Raw genomic sequence first — 23,410 nt, 5'->3', positions numbered from 1 at the left:
CAATCGCCAACGTACCCTAGATACAGTGTTTACATCGACCACACGTAACGACAGGTTGTTGCCCTGGCAACCTTTGAGTAGAATTCCGACGATTGCCTCCGTTTAATATTTTGCTCTAACTTTCTGTAAAGAGACTTGCACCCTTTCCCTTTCGAAATAAAAAAACAAAACCTGGGGTAACCATGCAATTGGTACTAGAGACACAAATAACCTACTTTTTACCGGCATTTGAAATTCAAAATGACCGCCATCTGTGTGCTTACTCTACCGGCGGATTGATATATCGGTTTTCAAAAAAATAGTCCTATGAAACGCTATTTATTCAACAAGCTTCAAATTGAGCCCCCAACAGCGACAAGCGGTTGCCCAAAAGAATATTGTCCGAAGGTTTTAACTTCACTCACCGTCACAAAATTCTCCTTTCCATTCTGGCTGGCAAGTGCATGTGCAAGTAGCATTACCGCCGATCATGGTTATGTCACCATGGATACACCAGGAATCGTCCGAGCAATCTGAATATCAAACACACGAAAGTTCTTCAACTGATCCTTTAAAGAGGCAGATGCGAGGATGCGTTTACCTCCAATCACAGAGTCTCATCGAAAGCCATCATGCAGCCAATCATATGCAGTGTTATTAGAATGCACCTCAAAAAAGGTGAGCACACTCTCTATGGTACTAAAATGCAGATACCTGGAAAATGTCTGCAGTTTGTGGCACCGTTTCAATTATCGGTGCTAAAGGAAGGTGTCCCACTCTGAGATAGCTGACCGATCTAAACCGGTCTGAGACACAGGCACTTGACTCAATGCAAGCGAAATCGTCACTGATGCAACTAGTAATTTGCATCAGTGACGGTTTCGCTTGCATTGAGTCGACCGAGTGCCTGTGGTCTGAGACGGTCAGCTATCTACGAGCGGAACACTTTCTTCTTCTGAATATTTGTGTTTCTATACTTACTGAATGCACACACGGATGAAGCGCCGCCAGCACACGTGTGATCAACCCACTTGTAGTCGTGTTGTCGACTGAGACGAGAGAAAGGAAAAACACTTCATTCCGTATTTATCTATGAAAAACGTGTTGCCATGGAAATACTCAAAACAATGCACAAACGAAGACAAAACAGCTAATAGACACATTGCACATTAGGAAAGGTGTCAGTATTCGTCAGCCATTAACGCCTGTGGATCATATGCGACTAGTGCACTGAGTTTTTCACCGTGTTCTGATGAACTACAGTCATGGGACACACAGACAATCCCGCGCAGTATGTATACTACCCAGCGCAATAACATGAGAACTTTGATCTTCAACAGAATATTTCGAATATTGCAGTGCTGTTTACTTTATTTGTGATTTCGTGTTCTTATAATACGGCTTCTTTGCCAACACAGTGATTATGTTTACTGCTAGGGTCATATTGGAGTTACACGCACAATATTGCCAGTTTGCGTTCGAATTTTAATGTACTCTTCAGGTTTAGTGTGCGCCTAAAAAGTGCAAGACTTAAAACTTTTGCTCAAACTTTCCTCAATGAAACTGTCAACAATTCTCTTACCAAATCATCAATAAAATTCGGGGTCACAGTGCAAAGTTTGGAACAAGCCAAATAAATCGCTAAACATCTTGTGATATTTGAAATTCAAAATGGCCGCCATTCCTGTGTTAACTCTATGGGGAAAAATTAAATTTTGGATTTTCGAAAAACTAGGTCGGTGAAACTTTTCTTATTCCAAGAGCTAAAAATGAGCCCCCACAAGTAATAGATCGAAAAAGTAAAATATTGAGAGTCCGAATATCTGTCCCCGAGGCGCGTTCTACCTTAAAGCCCCCCACTCAATTATCAGATTTATCTAATATAAATATGATTTCGTTGATAAAATATTCAATGGAAAACAAAAGAATGACAAACTGTTAATGGGCTGTTGACACATTCGCTAATGTGAGAACCAGGGATTGAGAAGGGCGCTACAATAGCGGACTGCATAGGCGATACAGCAAAACAAAGTGGACATCGTCGGGCAGACAATCTATACCTCATGACAGCACATTCTTTATCATTTTCGTTTGGTTCTCCCTCCACCCAATCGAAGAACGATATCGTTTCCTCGAACACGTTCAACCACTCGTTGCTGTCCGAGCTGTTCCGACGGAAGCCGAGGAAGAACTTGTCGTACGCAGGTCTAGCCCGGACTACATTCTCTACCGCCAGACGGGTTGCCTCATTGGCGATGGACGCAGGCTCCCCGTTCATTTCCAAGCATAAGCCGACGGCGTCTTGCCAATTTAGATGAGTTGTATGGATGACCTTGTATTTTGTCGGAGGTGCGCTTTCTGTAAAAAATATAACCATGATGATTAGTTTAAACAACCTTAAGGCAGTATGCACCCCGAATAGAAAGACTTAAACTTTGACGCAACTTTCCTCAAAAAAAATTCAACCAATTCTGTTTCAAAATCAAAAACAAAATGAAGGTAATCGTACAATTTTCGTACCAGAGAATCAAATTAACATCAATTGACCGATATTTGAAATTCGCAATGGCAACCGTCTCATTGTCACCGCGGGGGAATTAATTATTGATTTTGACCAAAATTTGTCTGTAAAAACTTTATTTACTTCGTGAGCTTCAAAATGACCCCCTAAAAGTAGTCGTCCAAAACAGTCTCGTAAAATTTTGAGAGCCTGAATATATGTCCCCGAGTTGTATTCTACACTAAATAACCCAACTCAATCTGTTTTTCCCGCCATCCATGTGAAACTAGGGAAACCAGAAATCGAAGTTTCATGCCACGCTTGATATTAGAAATCCATCGCCCTCGCCACAGATCTGTGCTTCTAAGAGTTCGAACAGAAAAGATGGCCGCATCCGTTTCAAAGGGAAGTATATATCTTTTATTCCACTTTCTTGCAGTTCAATAGTATAGAAAGTATGTCTGAATGTAGCAATCATATTGTCTTTACCTTCTCTCGCGCTTGGAAAGGCAGCTCACCCCTTCTTCGCATACACACCGATCAGCATCACAGACCTGGACAGACATAAACAAAAAAAGTGAAACAGTGCACCTGTTAGCTTATTCGACCAGTCATGATAATCATTACAACAATTTATTCCATATCAATAAAACTCGCATTACTTACGAGAAATGGTGTTTGAAAGTAACTGCTTGAAAAACAACTGACTTATCACACTCACAAATAAATATTAACAAATCATACAACAAAGAGGTCTGATTCTCTCCACAAAGAACAGTTTGTGTGTATTCAAATATTTTCTCTCTCTAATACAGCTGTAACACCCGTTGAGCTGGTTCCGACAAGTGATTTGTCTGATATTTGCAAAATATTATTAAACGATATGGCTCCTGAAATCTTGATAGCAAATTATCCTGGCAAAGGGTTTTATCTTTGGTATGATATATATATATATATATATATATATATATATATATATATATATATATATATATATATATATATATATATATATATTATATATATATATATTGGTTATCGTTCTAAAATTTATTGTGACATGTGTATCAAGATCGTGGTGTGCTGTTTCCAGTCGAGTAGGGTGGAAGCAATCTTGATGGAAAATTATCCTGGCATAGGGTTTTATCTTTGGTATGATATATATATATATATATATATATATATATATATATATATATATATATATATATATATATATATATATATATATTGGTTATCGTTCTAAAATGTATTGTGACATGTGTATCAAGATCGTGGTGTGCTGTTTCCAGTCGAGTAGGGTGGAAGCAGTCGTATACTGCATACTGCAGGGAAAATATATATATATTTCAAAGAAGCACAATGTTGTTGTTGTTGTTGTTGTTGTTGTTGTTGTTGTTGTTGTTGTTGTTTTGCACGTGTATCGTAGTTGTTGACTCCCCTGACCTTATTGGAGCCGCACTCTATCTTGCTGTTGGGCGGAATAGCACCGTAGTGAGCTTTGCACTTTTTGATTCCAGTTGACATTTCCACGTACTCGCACCATAGCTCGCAGCGGCCCTAAAAACACGGACAAACAAACCAAAACGTTACCATCAACGCAAATGTAAATGTCAGCATTTCGAAACATGTAGTACCATAGTGCAGTATTTAAGCAATAAAGCACACCCAGCGACGGTATACCACGAGATTTTGACCAGTTCACGACATATATGCACGAGCAATAGCGAGTGCATATATGAAGTGAACTGGTCAAAATCGAGTGGTATACCGTTGCTGGGTGTGATTTATTGCTATTATACCATAACAGTATATTGAAATTCTGGCATGGAACGTCAAAAACGGGTTTTTTGCTCAAGCTGAGAGCTCGCGCGTATGCCAGCCATGGTATATCGCCAATATACCACGGTTCTTATCGCGCCTCGACCAATCAGATCGCTGCATTTGCGCCATCAATATACTGGTATGATATAATATATATTGGTTTATGTACCCGAGAGCCGGTGACAATTTGTCCGACGTCAGGAGGGCTAATTGTCTCCTGCTGTGAGGGCACACAAACCCATATATTAAGGCAATAATATTTTTATTACATGCCTCTTCACAATTAATGCTATATTACATGCAGGGCATTTTCAAACAATTTTACCATTATCGACCAGCATCAAATAGACTTCAACGAAAGTTAAAATAGCAGAGCGCGCATGGATATTTTACATCTAGCGTTAAGCGTCTACTTTGACGTCGAAAACGTTGAAAGGCTTCACTGGACCGAGTAACCATGGAAACCGGTCAATACATCGTTCACCGGCCCGCTTACATCCCGGATGTTCCTATTCAAATCAATGCACTGATTTGCACTCACATCGAGGTATGTAATAAAAGATCTTACCTTGGACACGCAGATTCTTGTTTGGACTGACGTTCTGTTGCCAACGCAATCATGCAACATAACACCCAACAATGGATATTTAAACCTATGCATCAAACATCTATTGACCGCCCTACTACCAAAAGACAATAGCAAATGTCCCTCAACGCCAACTCACCGTCATTTCCGGTTTATCCCAGGGACAACTTCTGTCGCTGTAATACCAGGGGTTGTTTTTGTAGAGAGTCTTGCAAATGATGTCAGCTTGTGAGGGATACGTCGCTATCGTCTGCCAGTTTCCGGGAACGGGTGCGTCATCAAAACACGTGATGTACGGTTTGCTAGTAGATAGGAAACATACCAGTTGCGATTTGATAGACAGCTTATTATTACCGGAAGTGCACATAGCTTACATATGCGCCCTTTAATTTTTGACTTCGGTATTACTGAGCGCATTGTGGAATGTTTATTCGGTAAACCACGCCAAGCGATGGATGAACCACTAAATTTTGATTAGTTTACGACATGGATGAACGGGAAATAGCGAGTGCAAATATGGAGTGGACAAGTCAAAACCCAGCGGTATCCCCGTTGGTGAGGCGGTTTGTTGCTATTATATCACATAAGTATATTGCGATTCTGGTATGATGGTTTAAAATAGGGGGCGCTATTTTACAAGTGGTATAGCCACAAACTGATGACGTCAAATCGCCGTACACAATACACAGTGCCATAATTACAGGGCTGTGTTTTGTGTACGGCGATTTGACGTCATCAGTTTGCAGCTATACCACTTGTAAAATGATGCCAAAAAGGGACTTTGTATGGACTTCGCGCGTGTTCCAACTGTGCTATATCGCAAATTTAGCACCGTGACCAACCATCACTTTCTGGTCTCCACCAATCATGAAGATCACTGTATTTGCACCATCTATACACAAGTATGATATCGATTTTGCAATATTCACAAAACACATGAATGCAGCCACCGACTACATTTTGCATCAGTTCCGACTAAGTGACGACATGTGATATTCGTCCACAAAAAACACCTGTTATGCCACGGTCTCTCCACAAAGAAGGGGGCTGTGGTTATGCGCATTGCTGAGTTCTCGATGTCTGCAGACGGCAAGTCATTTACGTAAACCTGGAGAGGTTCGGCTTGGAGGCCAGGCACGGGTATAAAGACTCCGGGCAGAACCTCGCGGTTCACACAAATGGTCTTGACTTTCACCGGCGATCAAAGTAGAGTGACAAGGGATTGTGCCGCATCTAGTATGTTACATTGAATAATTATGTACTTACTTGACATAATTTAGAAGATCCTGTCTGTTGCATTCCGTGAAGTGCACTCTGTCGGCGTTCAACATAATTCCCTCGGCATCAGCATCGTTACTCGGGGGGAGGAGGTCATGACAGTTGGGGTCAAGCTGGTCGTAGTACATACCCAGCCTGCAATGCATGGAAGGGCAGCATACACGGGTAAGTCAGTTTTTCTAGTCTTTACTATAGACCCTCGAGAAAAACGTTTTTCTCGACGGCCTATATCTTTGCGGACGTCTACTCTGTTCTTTGGAATTAGCTTACTCCTCTTCCGGCGGTTTAAATATGATCCGCGATTTCTAATTGCCGGGGAGAGGGAGGGGGCTCAACCCCAACTTTGGTACTATTGTACCCTTGATGTTTCAAACTACGAAGCAAAAACTCACTCTACAATTGTCCGTTAAATGGTGTTCATTCTATATGTTTTGGCAAAATATTTTCGTCACAACTACATTTGCCACAAAAGCATAGGTCAATAACGCTTACGGATCAAAAGTTGTGCAAGAGAAAAAAAAAACACAATCAAAAGTATACATTTTATTGATATTGTTTATCAGTCTTTGGTGACAAAATCAGGGTAAATATGTGTATACTCGTCGTATGGTAGTAGCCCCGGGCGGGCTTGCCTTTGTGTCCCGTCACTATTCGATCCTCTGCCGCGTTACGGGGTACATAGACCTGAAATCATAGTATGCCTTTTTACGCACGCAAGAAAGAAAAATATACGCGAGAATTATTTTACTGCAGGGATGCGGTAGGAATTGCACATATAGTGTTTTTGGGGGCACTTTCAAGTACCACCATCGCATATCATCCGAAACTGTTTGCGGATGTCAAACTCATCCTTGCCCGAAACACGGTCCTACTAGAGAGACCGTGCCCAAAATTAATAAACGAGTTTGAGTAATGCTAAACATACAGTGTGGAATTGAAGTCTCTGAAATGAGACACGTTTGAGTGTTACACACATAAAATATACATGCGGTAGAATGCGCCTCGGGCACAGACTCGGGTACTCAGGCTATCAAATTTTTACAATTCTTTTTTGATCTACCCCATTCGTTGGGGTTCATTTTAAAGCTTGTGGTTTAAGAAAACTTTCACCGGTTTAGTTTATCGAAAATCGAAAATGTATTTTTCCCCATCGAGTTTACACAGGGATGCGGCCATTTTGAATTTCAAATATCGGTAAATGTCAGGTCATTTGTTTGAAAGTTAAAGTCTTTCACTTTGGAGGCGCATACTACCTTAATCGTTTAAAGTCACACTGCAACATACTCACATAAGGCCAATTTCATGGGCGATGGTGCCCCTAGCGCCCTCAAACGACGACAACTTCACCACGGAGCAAGGTTCTGTATTACAAGACTGGAAGTTGCTGAGTCCGGTATCGTCCTTGGTGTCAACTACCGAAGGCCTTCATTCAAAACAATTGCAAAAAAAAAATATTTGGTAAAGGTAGTGTTCATTTCTTGATGATCTACATGCACAACCTACACCCACTTCGGACTATTCTCACTCCGCTTGAAGGCCAAGGAAATTCCCTTCATGATCATTTCTTTGCCTATTTAATTTGATTTCAACAGATTCCCGCGCGACGGATGACCAAAAATTGTATACTTGTAACTACAGATAGAGAGGGCGATGAGCAGCTCACGAGTAGACGTGTCAATCAATTTTTGGGTAACATTAAGAATCTGATATATACGTTCACGTGAAGTAAACAGGATTCGCACATCAATTGTCAGGACTAAGAGCTAAGATAGCAGATCTTGTTAACTATATTGTTTCTGCAGATGAATGTAAATGCACACCCAAACATACATACATAGATATATACATACATACATACATACATACATACATACATACATACATACATACATACATACATACATACATACATACATACATACATACATACATACATACATACATACATACATACATACATACATACATACATACATACATACATACATACATACATACATACATACATACATACATACATACATACAGACATACAGACATACAGACATACATACATACATACATACATACATACATACATACATACATACATACATACATACATACAGACATTGGCACAGGAGTACACTAACAACCTACCATACCTACCCAGCTAGGAGTATTGCAACATCATAGTGGTAGGGATGTTCGTCGTTTTCGATCCAAAAAGTGGGTTCCCAGTTGCATTTGTAAGCCATGTATAAGTCGCTGATATCTGCCCATCTCTGAACATTATAGGCATCCTGGTTAGCACGGTATAGACATTGATAATAGAACAACATCATTGCTTTCGGTAAACACTCCAATAATCAATCAACGAGAAATTGGAGAGACTTCAAAACTAAGAAAAAATAACTTCATGCAATAGCATGTAAGTTTTAATATATATTACAGCCAAACATGGGACTATGTGCACGAGGGTAGGTGACCATTTGGCCGTCGTAAGGAGGGCAAATTGTCTCCTGCCCTGAGGGTACATAGTCCCTTGTTTGGGCTATAATGTTTTTATTACATGCCTATCTTACAGAGTTTTCAATCTAAATATTTAGATTTATTTGCAAATGATAATCAAAGCTTTATTTCCATCTTAGACGAAAATCCGTTAAAATGGAACGATTTTCATCATCCAGCGGCGCATTGATATATTTAAATCACTGTTATGCGGTTTATCATTTTCTTTTTTTGCTAAATTTTCTTTTCAAAAATCCGGATTTCCGATGCAAAACTAAGGTCAGCATCAAACAACGTGACTTGTACACTGCTGTCTTAGACAGACTTCTTGCTGATATTAATATTCCTACTGTACTGATTCACTATGCTGTAAAGATACTCACTGTAAAGACAAGAATCATGCTGACAGTATTTCTGATTTTTATGACAATATCATTAATAGTTTACATTTTGCTGGCACTCGAATAAGCTCAAGTACAGAAAATAGTAAAGGATGTGCAGTTGTTGGTTGGAATGACCATCTAAAAGAGATTCATGAAATTGCCCGTGACGCATTTAAATTATGGCGTGAGTCTGGTAAACCCAAGCATGGTCCACTGTATGATTTTAAACGTTGTACTCATGCTCGCTTTAAGTATGCGTTACGGGCGTGTCGAGCTAATGAAGAGCAAATGAAAGCAGATGCTATGGCCAAAAATCTTTTTGGTGGAAATCACAAAAAATTTTGGCACTCCATTAATAGTAAAAAGTGTTCGTCCAGGCCAAACAATGTGGGTGGCTGTACTGGCGAAGCTAATATTGCTGATATGTGGCGTAACCATTACTATGGCGTTTACAACTCAGTGAATACGACACATGACCAGAAGTTTGTGTTAGATGCTGTTGAAAAGTGTACTCTCGAAAATGATTTCATTGTTTACCCCAGTGACATTAGTGATGCCATAGTGAAACTACAGGCTGGTAAATCTGTGGCCCTGACTATCTCTCAGCTGAGCATTTTATGTATGCTAGCAGTAAAGTTTCCATTTTACTCAGTATGTGTTTTACGGCGATGTTTGTGCATAATGTTTGCCCTAGTCGCCTATCCGATACTGTTTTAGTTCCCATCATAAAGGACAAAAACAACAATATCAATGACAAAAGTAACTATCGTCCGATTGCAGTTTCGACAGTTGCTTCTAAGCTTATGGAATTAATTTTACTTAGAAATATTGAATGTTATCTTGAAACGTCACATTACCAGTTTGGTTTCAAATCTGGTCACTCGACCGATATGTGTGTCTTTGTACTTAAAGAAGTAATCAATTACTATAGAAAGCATGGTAGTAATGTCATTGTCACTTTCATGGACGCCTCCAAGGCATTTGACAGAGTCAACCACTGGGTTCTCTTCAAAAAGTTGATTGATCGCAAAGTACCAGTGTATTTTGTCAGATTTCTCCTGAGATGGTATCGAACTCAACAGACTTTTATTCGCTGGGGTGCATGTACCTCCAGTGGTTTTACTGTCTCCAATGGTGTAAAGCAAGGTGGGATCTTGTCACCAAAGCTTTTTAATATCTATATTGATAATTTGAGCTTTATGCTGTCTAATTCCAAAACAGGTTGTAACATTGGAGGACTTTTCGTCAATCATTTAATGTATGTTGATGGTATTTGTCTGATTAGTCCTTCTGTCAAGGGAACTCAGAAGTTGGTCAATATTTGTAGTGACTATGGTGATACTCATGATATTTTGTTTAATAACAAAAAGACCAAATGTATGTGTGTGAGATGCGATTCATCTATGATTCGTCACATTCCTTCTGTGTATCTCAATAGAGTTAAATTAGTATTTGTCACAAAGAAGACACATTTGGTTTTGTTCTCAACGATCACTTTCGTGATGATGACGATATCGAGCGACAGATGAGATGCTTTTATATATCAGCTAATATGCTTATAGAGAAATTTTCTCGATGTACTTTTGAAGTCAAGAGTGTTCTTTTCAAAACATATTGTTATCAATTGTATGGCGGTCCAATTTGGATGAAATATTCTGTTAATATTATGAGGAAATTGAAAGTTGCTTACAATAATGCTGCTCGTCTTTTATTGGGTTATGATAACGTAGTAGTGCAAGCGCTATGTTTATATCTAACAGAATCAATAACTTTGATGCCTTGCTAAGAAGGCAAATTTATGGTCTAAAGCAAGACTTCTGAGAAGCAGTAATGATATTGTACGATGTGTGTATGACTCATTATATTTAAACTCCGAAATGATAAAGTTATGGAACAAGCTTCTTTTGTATAACTTAACCAAGCTGTGTATATTTATCACCAGATTTTCTTTTGTTGTTATATGGACAATGAGTCCGAAATAAAGTCTATAATAATAATAATAATAAAAACATGCAATTTCCATATGTTTGTATCAAAAAGTTGTCAATTGAAAATAGCTCCGTTCACTTTCAGTCCAATGATGACTATGTGGCCCGCGACGTCATCGACGGGTTACCATTGAATCCTATGGAGCGCGCGACGTTCGATACGCGAAGCATGTAATAATTGACCTTTCAGTATGTTCAGGCAGACGTTTTTCAAACTTGGAGCAAAATATTACGTTTGAAACAAGCAAACGTTCCTGTTGAAAAGGATCAGTGCCGAAGACAATGTTCGCATTAATACGAGAAAGTCTACTGTTGTTTGTTATGATTTTCCTGCAACCCTGAAAGAGGGTACGCAATTTATCCTAACAGATGTCCGGGAACAATTTCATCCCGAAAACTAAATAACACCAGATGTGACTGAAATGCTCACGTGTATCATATATATATTGCAGTTATGTGTAAATTTGAACCTTTGCCACACGTTTGCAACTTCATTGAAAGTATAATGATCAACACAACAATCAATATTCACCGCAGATTAATTCTAAAAGGCCATGAAGTATGTAATTAGCTGAAATAGAAATATTAAATTTCTTTGACTGCTGTCATTGTATCATCACTTTATATAGCAAGTTTAATTACCTTTGGCCAAGTCTTTCAAGCCATATATGCCAAACTGTGAAAGCTCATTAGATATGCAAATTATAAATTAGTTGAAATGAAAATGTGAAATGATTTTCAATTTTGTTTTAACCTGGTATAATCATCAATGTACATAGCATGTTTTACCAACTTTGATCAAGTAAATCCCAGTATATATCCGTAATTAGAAAAGATCATTGAAAATGCAAATTGGGAATTGGCTGAAAAAAGTGCTTAATGACTTTCAATAATGTTGTATTATAGTATCTTTAATTTATATAGCAAACTGCGTCAACTTTGGTCTAGTCAATTCAGATAAATATCCCGAATTAAGAAAGTTCATTAAATATGCAAATAAGGAATTGGCTGAAGTAAAAATGCTTAATGATTTTCAATAATGTTTCATCATAGCATCTTCAATATATGTAGCAAGTTTCATCAACTTTTCATCAACTAAGCCGTTTTGGGGATATCAAGCGCACAGACAGACGGACAGACAGACACAGACAGACAGACATCGATATCGATGCGACATTAGCCCACGTGTGTGAACACGTGAGCTAAAAATGCTGTCGCATAGCAGAATTGCGGAAAACCTTCGGTCCATGTAATACAGACCAGCAACAGGCTTGATCATTCACGAGGCAAGGCAAGCGCCCAGCGAGACGACGAGATCTTACCTCCAAGATAGGTTCTTCCAGGATTTGTACGTTCATGACGTGCAGAATGACGTGTATGCCGTATTCATAGAGCGATTCGTGCCGGTAAATGGCTTGCACCTGCAGAGAACCAAATGAATCCAGTGTCAATCATTTTCTGGGCAACTGTACGCACCGGCGACTTGCATAACACCTGCTTCTATTTAAGGTAGTATGCGCCTCGAAAGCGAAAGACTCAAACTTATTCTCAAACTTGCCTCAAGGAACCTTTCAACCATTCTTTTTCAAAATCAAGAATAAAAATCAGGGGGGTCACCGTGCAAAGTTTCGTAATAGAGAAACAGATTACCTAAGATTGACCAATATTTAAAATTTAAAATGGCCACCCTCCCTGTATTAACTCAATGGAGAAAAATATAATTTATCGACTTTTGAAAAAACTAATAGGTGATTTTTTCTTACACCAGGAACTTTAAACAAGCCCCAACAAGTGTATGATCAGAAAACAATTTTGAATGTTTGAGAGTCCGATTATCTGTCCACGAGGCGCAATCTCTCTTAATCCGACCGACTAGAACGAGTATAAACATCCCCCAGAGTGACTTTGACTGACCGAGCTAGAGCGACAAATACGCATACACCGACATTCATTCGGGCGGCACACCCTCTTCCCTCCCGTAAAGAAATTATTTGGAGCCCCAATCAAAATCGGTTGGATCAATCTTAAAGTTATACTGACTCTATGTAGAAACCGTTGATGGAGTGTTGATAAAACAATGTTCGTACGTGATTAATTCACTAGGCCAGTTAAAAGTAATGTATGTGCATAACCTGAAATCCACGGGAAACTTTTGAACGCAATAAGAAGTGGGTGTCCTGCTTACGTTATTAATTAAAGTCAGCGCAAACATGGCCGACTCGTCGCCGTATTCCTTGTAGACGTCATAATTGACCGTCAGCATCATTTCGAGGTGCACCGTTCGCCTTCCGTCCACTTCCGGCTTCTTCTTGCGCAACACCTGTCGCCGCTGCAACCTGGGCTTTGTGAACTGCTTGCTGAGATGGGTAGTGGAGAGTGGGGGGTGATGTGGACGGGTAGGGGGTCCCGCTTCTTGCAGATCTGAACGCCAAGAAAATTGTTGATAGTCCTGAACGTGTAAGACTACATGTGTACACTTAACCCTTTGAGTGCTGTAATTTTTCCCATCAAATTTTAGCTTAACATTTTACCAATTTTTATGTATTTTTCTGTAATTTTTTCTGGACCAAATGCACATAACGTTTCAATGACCACAGTTTTTGACCAAAATTTCCAAAGAAAATCTGAAAAAATTGTCTAAATCTAAAAAAAGTTGCTGGCTATGTTATATTCTGAAAGGCAACAAAAGTTGACTTTGGCACTCAAAGGGTTAAGTGCGGTAAATATGGCTGACAAGGACGAACGTCGTAATCAAAATTTGCTTATAAGGAACAAGGCACATTTATCAGATCTTTACAGTGAAAGTGGACTCTTAATAGTTTGTGATGGCCAATGTTTATTCTACGAATTAACGAGATATATATATTTATATCTGACATGGTCGTTATGCTCTCAAAGAGGTCCACGACGCTGCCGAAACTTTCCTGAACGTGATCACTTACTGTGGAAAAAGCGCTGCCTGGGAAGGATACACATGTGTCCACAGTGGTTTTGCCCTGCCTTTACGCCCCATAAAAATTATGACCAGACAATGTTAATAGGATATAGGCTTAACCATATCGACTAGAAATAGACACTTTTGAACTTTCATTTCGTAGAAAATGCAGAAATTTGACTCAAGTATTTTGACAAAAATGTAGATTCCCCCACCGAAATAACGGAAAATCCGAGTTTGATATTTGTAGTTTGAATAGTCCAAGGTACCCTGTACCTGTACCAAATTCAGCGGTGAGTCCCAAAGTTAATTAATCATACGTTCATGATATGCAGGTTGTGGCATAAAAGATAAAATTCACGCCTATAGTCACTTAATATTGAAAACAATATGTTTTGAGTGCGACATGTATTATGATTTGTAGAAAAATTGTGGACCAAGGTTTGGTAAGTCAGCTGAGGTGAAAGTCTTTTCTGAAGCGCCCTGACTGCTTAGACTTCCAAGAGAAGAGATTCCAACGACTGCTTCTGAGCTCCAGTCATCTGCGCGCATTTCATCTTTCAGTCATGTACGACTGGCATTGCAATGTTCATTGTCCTCACCTTCAGAACGGAAGATGTCGATTAAGAGCGGGTTGTCTTCCTCCGGATTCTCCACCAGCATGTACGTTCCTCTGAACTCCCTGGAGTTGCTCTCCACCGGAAGTATGTTGTATCGCATATCTTTGAAGAAGAGCGTTCCTCCCTGAGATGGGTGTGTGTGTGAGTGTGAGAGAGAGAGAGAGAGAGAGAGAGAGAGAGAGAGAGAGAGAGAGACACTTTGATAATGTATGAGAATCATTTCTAAAATGTACAGTCGATTATTAATGTTACACATCCCATAATCATTATCGATACTGCCCTCATCGTTATCACCATGCCATTATTTTAAAGAAGCCTTCAAGTTGTTACAAGTCGAACAACAACGATCACTACGATGTCTACCTCGCCTCCTAAACGCATTCATAAACAAATTCAAAGCATGGCGCCTTTTTATTTTCGCCCAGAAGTAAACAACATTAATGCACATTTGTTGCCATTGGTGATAAGAAGGTATGTTACATTATATTTATGGATGGACGGATGGACGGATGGATGGAGGGATGGATGGATGGATAGCTGGATGGATGGATGGATGGACGGATGGATGGAGGGATGGATGGATGGATAGCTGTTATGGATGGATTGATGGGTGGTTGGTTGATCATCTGATTGACCGAATAAGTGGTTGGTAGGTTGGTTTGTAGATGGTATAGTCGGTTGGACGTTAACTTGTTAGATGATTGACAGCATACGGGAACCGGCAATGCAACGAGCGTCAAGTTCACATACCATAGTCCCACAGGGACTGACTGCAGCGCATCCATGCGACACCTTCACCTGGGCTATGCCGCAGCGTCTGGTGACGGGTCCCATGAAATGACAGCTCCTAGGCTTGATGAACTCCGAGGTGTGAATGTGGTCAGATTTGAAGTGGATTATCTTGGCAGTCGGCGCTATTAATTCTGCAGAATTGTAGGCGTGGTTAGTATGAATATACACAAAAAATGTTGCCTAATGCATAGTTGTATTTAGTTATACTACTTACATGAAACAGATTTTATACGTTTAAAGGGCCGGTCATGCTAACTTTTGATATTTTTTATTATTTTATGTTGTGTGTCTATTGAAAATTCTTATGTGGAAACACCCACTATTTAGCCTGTCAACATGGCATCTATATGTGCTTTTACTATTAACACTTGAATTCTAGTCCGGACTTAAATTCACATGTCAACAATAACAACGCCGTTTACACAAGTACAAGCTGAGTTGACGAGCTTAATTCTGTGTATCTCAGCATGCTTTGACAAGAAATCATGGTAGACATGAAAAACAAACTGTAAAAAAAAATCATCAAAAGTTAGCATTACTGCCCTTTAAAGGTATACTGTCACCTGTTCCAATTTCGCCACAGTACCATGGAAAGTGAAAATCTAATCAATCACAGATTTTAAGCGGGTGGCCGCTTTTTAAAAACAGCGCCCTCACATGGGCATTTTGAATACCAAGAACGCCCCTTTGACTATATATGGGCATATTTAAATAACAGGTGACTGTATACCTTTAATGATTAAACCATAAATGCATCCATCGACTGAAATTTAAGATTTTCGGACAGTGGTCGTTTTACAATATATAGATGGTGACTGGCCAGAATAAAATACTAAAAGCGTTTTCTTGATCAAATGATCAATGATTCCGGAAGAACACTAAAGCCCGCTGCTCGCAGAACGTCGGGTAAATAACACTTACCTATGTTTTCAGTCAGGTTGAAGTAAAATTCACAACCGAAGGCCTTCATGAGACAGTTCTTATGAATCCCTGAGTCATATGTCTCGCATTCGGGGTACACGTAGTCGTACTTGTGGGCTGGACGACAAAATATAACAGACAGAGGACAAAACAGAGAGATACCGTGATGGGTTACGTCAAAGTGGATGCAACGCTGGAGGTAGCGCCGTGAGCCAAGCGATTTTAGGAATGGGACAATGTCGCTGTTCATGGTTACACTTCTGTTACTAAATATAGCTGCTTGCGCGTAACGTCGGACACTGCTTCTTAAGATGTGGACAAATTCTGTCATTGTTCTATGCCTGAATGCTGTTGCGGCTTGTAGTCTGAGCAGTTAATATGTCTTTCAGTGTTCACTCTGACATTAGTAGTCCCTTATTAAGTTGTATTTTCATCGTTCTCAAAAGAGTTAATCTACAAAAATGCAATCTATATTTGCGGACTAATATCGGTTTTTGCATATTAACGAAAGAACAATGACGTCATCGCCAAGATGAATTTCCAGCAAATGTGAAGCAAATTCAGCATTTGATGCATGTTCAAAGTTGACCAGATTTGTAGCTTTCCAATCACTGCAAGACTTTGCCAAATAAACTTCGATTGCGTCCCTTCGTTTTTATGAAGCTTCTTCAGCGGCGTTTTAAAAAGCTCGAATTTGCGCAAAGGATGTTGGGATATGTTGTGCACAGCAACAAACCAGTTATATGGCACAAGCCCACTAATTCACTTCCGGGTTGGTTACCCACGAAGATAGTTCGGAAGAAAAAACGTGCAGAGCTTGAAGTTTTGATATCTGTATGGATGCTTGTTTAGTTTGAACTTTAACGTCAAGAATTTTTGTAAAGATATTTTTCTGCCTGAATCAAAATGCAGACTGTTGTGCATAATGGCTGAAGCATTTGGTGGTAATATGAGGAGTTCTGGGGCTAATAGAAATCATAACAATAGCCTGAAATTTGTCAAAAACACCACTGAGGGCGCTATTTTCATCGCTATCTCAAAATTTCGTGGACTTGCCCACACGAAAAATTAATCAGTAGTCAAGCTGACATTGACCTAACACCTGTTAAGAGGATTCGTGCCGCTGAATGTTTTAAAATAGGAAAATCGAGCTCAACGCTACTGTGGTGGCCTATGGGAATTTAATTAGTGGTCTTGTGCCATATGGATCCCACACGAGCAGCCGCAGAGGACTGGATGATCCTTCCTTTTACTCTTTGATTTCTAATAATGATCACGTGCTTTGTCCCGTTCTGTTTTACAGCTACTCTGGCGAATCTGAGCAAATTTTGTGATCTATCTGTCTCACCTTCTTTGCTTCTGTAAATGCCATAATAGTACTGTCCTTCCTCCTCCGCATTGTTGCCGCTGTCCACACTACTTCCGCCAGTCCCTCCTGGGCTGCTGCTCCCAGCATTCCCAGAGTTTCCGGTTTGTGCTGGGTTGCCCACGGGGTCCTGTACAATTGCGAAAATTAAGTTTGACAATGGCTTTCTGAACGTATCAATGTCTTCTCTATACAAGTACTTTATTCATATTTTATTAGTGATTTTTCATTCTAAAGAACCACAGTTTTCTTATATTTCACATAGGCGAGTCATGACAATATTCCTATTCTGTTTTTATTATTTTATTCGCGCGGCATCCAAAACGCAAAGCTCAGTAAAAGGATGAGTTAATAAAATCTGAAAATAAGCGCCACAAAGTAAAAGTCAGTTACAAGATACAATGCCCTGCACATGACATTCGATTACAAGAACGGGAACAACACACTGCAATGACACAGTGGAACTAACGGGATAATGCAAAAACGAGCAGACAACAGCGACCCCAGGGCATGGCACCATGCATATTTCAAGCTCAGTGCTCAGCTATGAGGTCAATGTCATAAGTTGTCGTCCAATCAGGACGACATATTGACGTAATTGACATACTGATACGATATAATCTAATAAATTCAATCATAACATTGCTGGCAGTACACCTCATGTCTGTACAAAGGTAGGTCTTGGTCCTCCAATTGACAAACAAATCTTCTTGTCTCATGGTGCTTTTCACAACAAGTACACAAATACATATCCCATCGGAGATTCTTGAACGGTAATGTAGTTTAACATGGCCTTATAACCTGCGGCCTTAACCACTGCTCATAAGCAAACCAAGGGTTCTAGTTTTAACAGTAAGGAAGACAATGTGTCATGAGATCCATTATATTTCGTTCATAATTGGCTGTTAGCTTTCATTTTTCCCTCCCTCCATGTCCACTCACCTCTAATGAACGTTTCTTTCTTGCAGCAACTGAAATGGAGAACCAATGTCATTCATTAGATGTAAGACACATTACTATGTAGGCCTACTGGGAAATGCAATCAAAGAAAAAACATGCGTTGCGCAGGCAACTACCATGTATCAAAACAAACATGATCTCACATCAGGGTTGCATACACCTCGGAGACAAATATTGTAACTATAAAGACTATTATAATGATACGTTTTTGGTCTACCACCAGGGAGTCATTTTGAAGTTCAAAAAGTAAATAACGTTTTCGACAGCTTATTTTTGTGAAAATCGAAAATTGAATTTCCCGGTAGAAAGATTGCACAGGGGTGGTGGCCATTACGATTTCCAAATATCAGTAAATAAAGGGTAATTTGATTCCATTTTACCAAAGTTTGCACGATAACCCCACTTTTTCATTCTTGATTTGAAAAGAGAATGGTTCGGTTTCGTTATAAGGAATTCGAAAGTTTAATCAAAGTTAAGTCTTTCGCTTTCGAGGCGCGTGCTATCTTCTACAACTAAACTGCAACTGTCGAGCAAACAAGCTGCCACTGTTGAACTCACCGTTACAGAATTTCCCCGTCCAGCCAGCGTCGCAGGTGCATTCACATCCCACTGTGAACGTCGTCACCACGCCGTTCACACACCAGTCGGTATTGGTTAAGCATTCTGTACAGCAAACGAATAAAAAAGCTGGTTACAAACAAAGTCATGATTGTCACTGCCCAATATGGCGGAGGTTTTTTACCTGATGATTTGAACAAACAATCCCAAAAACTATACATGATATTTTTGTTAATGTCTTTTTTTTTCAAGGAAGCTATACGCTTTCCACTTCCTGGCAATGAAATGTGTTGAAATACACAATACTCTTGCAAGCATTTCAAATTGCACATGCTTGCTTGCAACCACGAGGGTTCTATAAATCTGTAGTTGAACGCAGTTTTCCAAAAATATCTCCAAAGGATGTATAAGGGAACTTCGGAAACAAGAAGAAAGTTATAGCATTGTTGGAGAGGTTATGCGCCATGCAAATTTGATCTCATGTACAAATAACATCTATTTTAGAAATTCAGATCAGTTCTATTTCCAGCTAACTAGTAAGATATTTTGAATGGTTGATGGTTACTCGACCAAAAACGTACCGAATTCACAGATGCTTAGACTGTTGGCATTTTTGCAGGGTCTTGGGTGCCATTTGTAGTGGCGATCGACCCTGGAATGGAAACGAGTATACGTTCAAGAATTTGCCCCTACATGGCACGTCAAATGCTCACACAGCAGTAGACATTCGGACTGACAACTTTAAGGCAATGCGTACCTAAAAACAAAAAGTTTTTAAACATTCGCCGAAACTCTCCTCAATTACATTTTAAATCATGACAATAAAAAAGGATCAGGGGTTATGTTGCAAAGTTGGGATAGGAGAAACAAATTTCATGAAAAATTATCTGATGTTTGATATTCAAAATAGCCACTTCATCCTGTGTGTTACCTCTATTGAGAAAGAATTAAATTTTCAATTTTCAAAAGAATATGAATTATGTTCGCTCCACAAGCTTCAAGATTTTCAACGCCAACAGTTGACCAGTACAGAAGGGGAAAGATTGGAAAGACAGAAACAAATGACCCCGAACTCATGCTGATATAACTTGAAGGTAAACATATGGATGGCGGCGGCCATGTTGAATTTCAAATATCCGTAAATGTTAGGCAATTTGTTTCTGTACCACCAAACTTTACACGGTGGCCCTCTATTTTCATTCTTGATTGTGAAATAGGAAAGAACAACCATTGTTCAGGAAAATTTGAGCAAATAAATTACTTTCAGTTGCGAGGCTCGTATGGCCTCACATATTGTGCCAGCGTTACTGTCATCACGCACGGTCAGAGGGACCGTGCTCTCACCTCTAAATTCACTCGTAACAAGACATGATAAACGTATCGAGTAAAACTATCGGCGATGAGAAAATTGTGGGGTACACACTTGGGGATAGGTTCGGTTAGAGAGAGACAGAATAGGCCGGAGACAGCTTTGTATTGTGTCTTAGTATGACCAAGTTCAAATCTTGACCTTTATTACTATCACAGGTCCATATATACAGTGTAGTATGAATAATCATTAGAATCAATGAATGACACGACTAACTAATGACACGCCCAATGCATAATCTACATAATTAGTAAAGGAAAGGGTGGGCGGAGCTACACCATACACGTGATTCCCAACATCCTCCCGCCAGCAAGATAAAGAGTTTCAAAAATCTTACACAACTGAATTCAAAATGCAAAAACAACACGAAATAAATCTCAAGAGTAAAGTGTCTATGATAAGCGTAAGATTGGAAAGAATAATCTGAAAGATCAATGGCGGTTGGTGTCTAATCATGCTTGATAAGAAAGTACGCCTGGTACGGATTAAATCACAATCTGCTTCTGTTTGTGGCGCGTGATACAAACTTCAAAGAAAACTCTAATGCAAATCCTTATATAAACTATACTTAATTAAATCCTTCTTACAGTAAAGGTTCGTTATAAGCTTTAACAGAAAGAAACTACAAATAAGATGACGGAAATACTTTGTGTAAACGTTACATTAATCTCTAATTCAAAAAATAACTGTAAGTTACAATCTAACGGATGTTCATAGCGAACGTCAAAATGAAATCACAACTGAAATTAGTTCAAAGTTACAAATATCACAAACTAAAGTAAACTCTAAAACTACAAAGCAGTCACTGAAGATAGTGAATGCGAGTCTGAAACAAAACTTACTAATACAGAATTGATGACATTTCCTTTAGTCGTTGACGGGCTTTCATAGCCGCTTCACGAACTGGTCGTGAACTAATCACGCTACTATTTGTAGTATGTGCACCTTCGTCAGCAGCGTCGGCGCACGTTTCATTATTTTCAACTTCTGAATTAACTTCTAATGGATACAATTTAGTGATAGGTCTACTAGTTTTGCCGGTACGCGTTCTGATGCAAGCGGAACGCACTAAACCATCATTTCCTGTGTTAAGTTTTTCAACAATGGCAAGAGACCACCTTATCCGTGGGACAGATTTGTCTTCCACTAGAACAACATCACCCACCCTTATCTGATTCTGAATGGCTCCCTTCCCTGAAATTCGATCTCTTTCACGCAATGTGTTGAGGTAATCTTGAGACCATCTTTTCCAGAAATGAGTGTGAATTTTGCCTAAATACTCTGATCTCCTCTGGAGACGTTCTTGGCTACCAAATGTTGGGTCATTTAGCTCATCTTCATCGATTGAGTAATATGGCAAAGTTGTGATAAGACGACCATGCAACAAGTGTGAAGGGGTCAAGGGTGAAAGATCGTTGGGATCGTTGGAAAGATAAGTCAGTGGACGATCGTTCAACGTAGCTTCAATTTCAGCAAGAACTGTTTGTAACTCATCGACTGATACGAACGATCGACCGAGAACTTTTTTGAGGGCAGTTTTAGTCAAGCCGATAAGTCGTTCCCAAAAGCCACCAAACCACGGCGCACGTTTTGGAATGAAAGTCCATTCCACGCGACAGTTTGCAAAATAGTTCCGTACTGGTACTGATTTCATCATGTTTTCTATTTCCGTCGCGGCTGATAAATATGTGGATCCGTTATCCGACATAATTTTGCGCGGCAGGGAGCGTCTGGCGGCGAACCTCCTGAAGGCTCGTAAAAATGTCTCGCTACTGAGGTTTGCGACTAATTCTAAATGTATGGCTCGAGTAACGGCACACGTGAATAAACAAATGTACGCTTTTTGCTCAGACTTTCCTACTGAGACATACACTGCACCAGTAAAATCCACGCCAGTAACAGTAAAGGGTGGAGCATCACTCAATCTACAACTCTGTAGGGGTGCGGGGATTGGTTTTCTGTAGGATTTGCCGCACACTATCCGACAGACAACGCATCTTCTCAATATTGATTTTACAAACGGTCGAATTTGTGGAATCCAAAATCTCTGCCGAATGTGTGTGATTGTTGTCTGTGATCCGGAGTGTTTTATTTGCCAATGAGCGGCGATCACTATCAATTTTGTGAAGTGATTTTCTCGGGGAAGGAGAAGCGGAAATTTAGTTTCCCAACTTAACGGTGCATTGTGGAGCCTACCACCAACACGAACGAAGCCTTCTTTGTCAATAAAGAAGCGAAGTTGGTGGGTTAATGAGCCAGCTGATTTCTGTTTATCGTTCAGCGCCTGAATTTCAGTTGAAAAAGCGTGGCTTTGAGTGTCACAGATTCGTAAATTTTAAGCGGCGTTGATTTCTTGTGCGGTCAAGGGATCAAGTTTACGGTCCTTTTCCTCGCTCTTCAGATTGTTCACAAATCGTAGAACATAAGCACTTACGCGTAATAGTCTAGTCAAGGAGCTATAGTCAGTAGAATCTATGATTTCGGAGATACCGACATGAGTAGCAACAGGTTGTTCACGCGTACTTTTGCAAGCTTCTGCTGCGTTAATTTCATCAGTGACGTGTAACACTTGACTATCAAAGACTTCGCAAACTGGCCAATCTCCCAATTTTAGCCATTGTGGTCCACGCCACCATAGCGTGCTTTCAGCTAGTTGTGACGTCAGAATGCCGCGAGACAATAGATCGGCTGGATTATCAGCTGTAGGACAATATTTGTACTCGCCAATGAGTTCATTGGCCTTGATTTCAGTAATTCGATTGCTAACGAAACATGGCAACTTCTTATTGTTTTGCAACCAGTATAGGACGGCCTGACTATCAGACCACAAATAACACTTGTCAATACTAATTTGTTCGTTG

The 23,410-nt window shown here is 39.7% G+C and overlaps 1 protein-coding gene across 1 annotated transcript in view; it reads right to left on the bottom strand.

The window, feature by feature from the left end:
- Positions 1 to 23,410, bottom strand: part of LOC139129932 (uncharacterized) — a 59,864-nt gene that overhangs the window by 16,062 nt on the left and 20,392 nt on the right. The window contains exons 20-37 of the mRNA XM_070695626.1: positions 19,762 to 19,832; positions 19,181 to 19,285; positions 18,605 to 18,633; positions 17,645 to 17,792; positions 16,297 to 16,413; positions 15,334 to 15,506; positions 14,566 to 14,707; positions 13,214 to 13,449; positions 12,351 to 12,449; positions 8,316 to 8,449; positions 7,456 to 7,590; positions 6,156 to 6,302; positions 5,029 to 5,191; positions 3,926 to 4,039; positions 2,969 to 3,033; positions 2,040 to 2,337; positions 961 to 1,028; positions 405 to 512 (exon numbers count right to left, since the gene is read on the bottom strand). Coding sequence (XP_070551727.1) covers positions 2,226 to 2,337; positions 2,969 to 3,033; positions 3,926 to 4,039; positions 5,029 to 5,191; positions 6,156 to 6,302; positions 7,456 to 7,590; positions 8,316 to 8,449; positions 12,351 to 12,449; positions 13,214 to 13,449; positions 14,566 to 14,707; positions 15,334 to 15,506; positions 16,297 to 16,413; positions 17,645 to 17,792; positions 18,605 to 18,633; positions 19,181 to 19,285; positions 19,762 to 19,832 — 1,990 coding nt within the window. The 3' untranslated portion in view covers positions 405 to 512; positions 961 to 1,028; positions 2,040 to 2,225. The remainder of the gene's footprint in view (positions 1 to 404; positions 513 to 960; positions 1,029 to 2,039; positions 2,338 to 2,968; positions 3,034 to 3,925; positions 4,040 to 5,028; positions 5,192 to 6,155; positions 6,303 to 7,455; positions 7,591 to 8,315; positions 8,450 to 12,350; positions 12,450 to 13,213; positions 13,450 to 14,565; positions 14,708 to 15,333; positions 15,507 to 16,296; positions 16,414 to 17,644; positions 17,793 to 18,604; positions 18,634 to 19,180; positions 19,286 to 19,761; positions 19,833 to 23,410) is intronic.

This window comes from Ptychodera flava, chromosome 3 (assembly GCF_041260155.1).
Source record: "Ptychodera flava strain L36383 chromosome 3, AS_Pfla_20210202, whole genome shotgun sequence".
Lineage (NCBI taxonomy): Eukaryota > Metazoa > Hemichordata > Enteropneusta > Ptychoderidae > Ptychodera > Ptychodera flava.
Note: the sequence above shows the minus strand (reverse complement) of the source record. Positions and strands in the feature narration are given on the sequence as shown.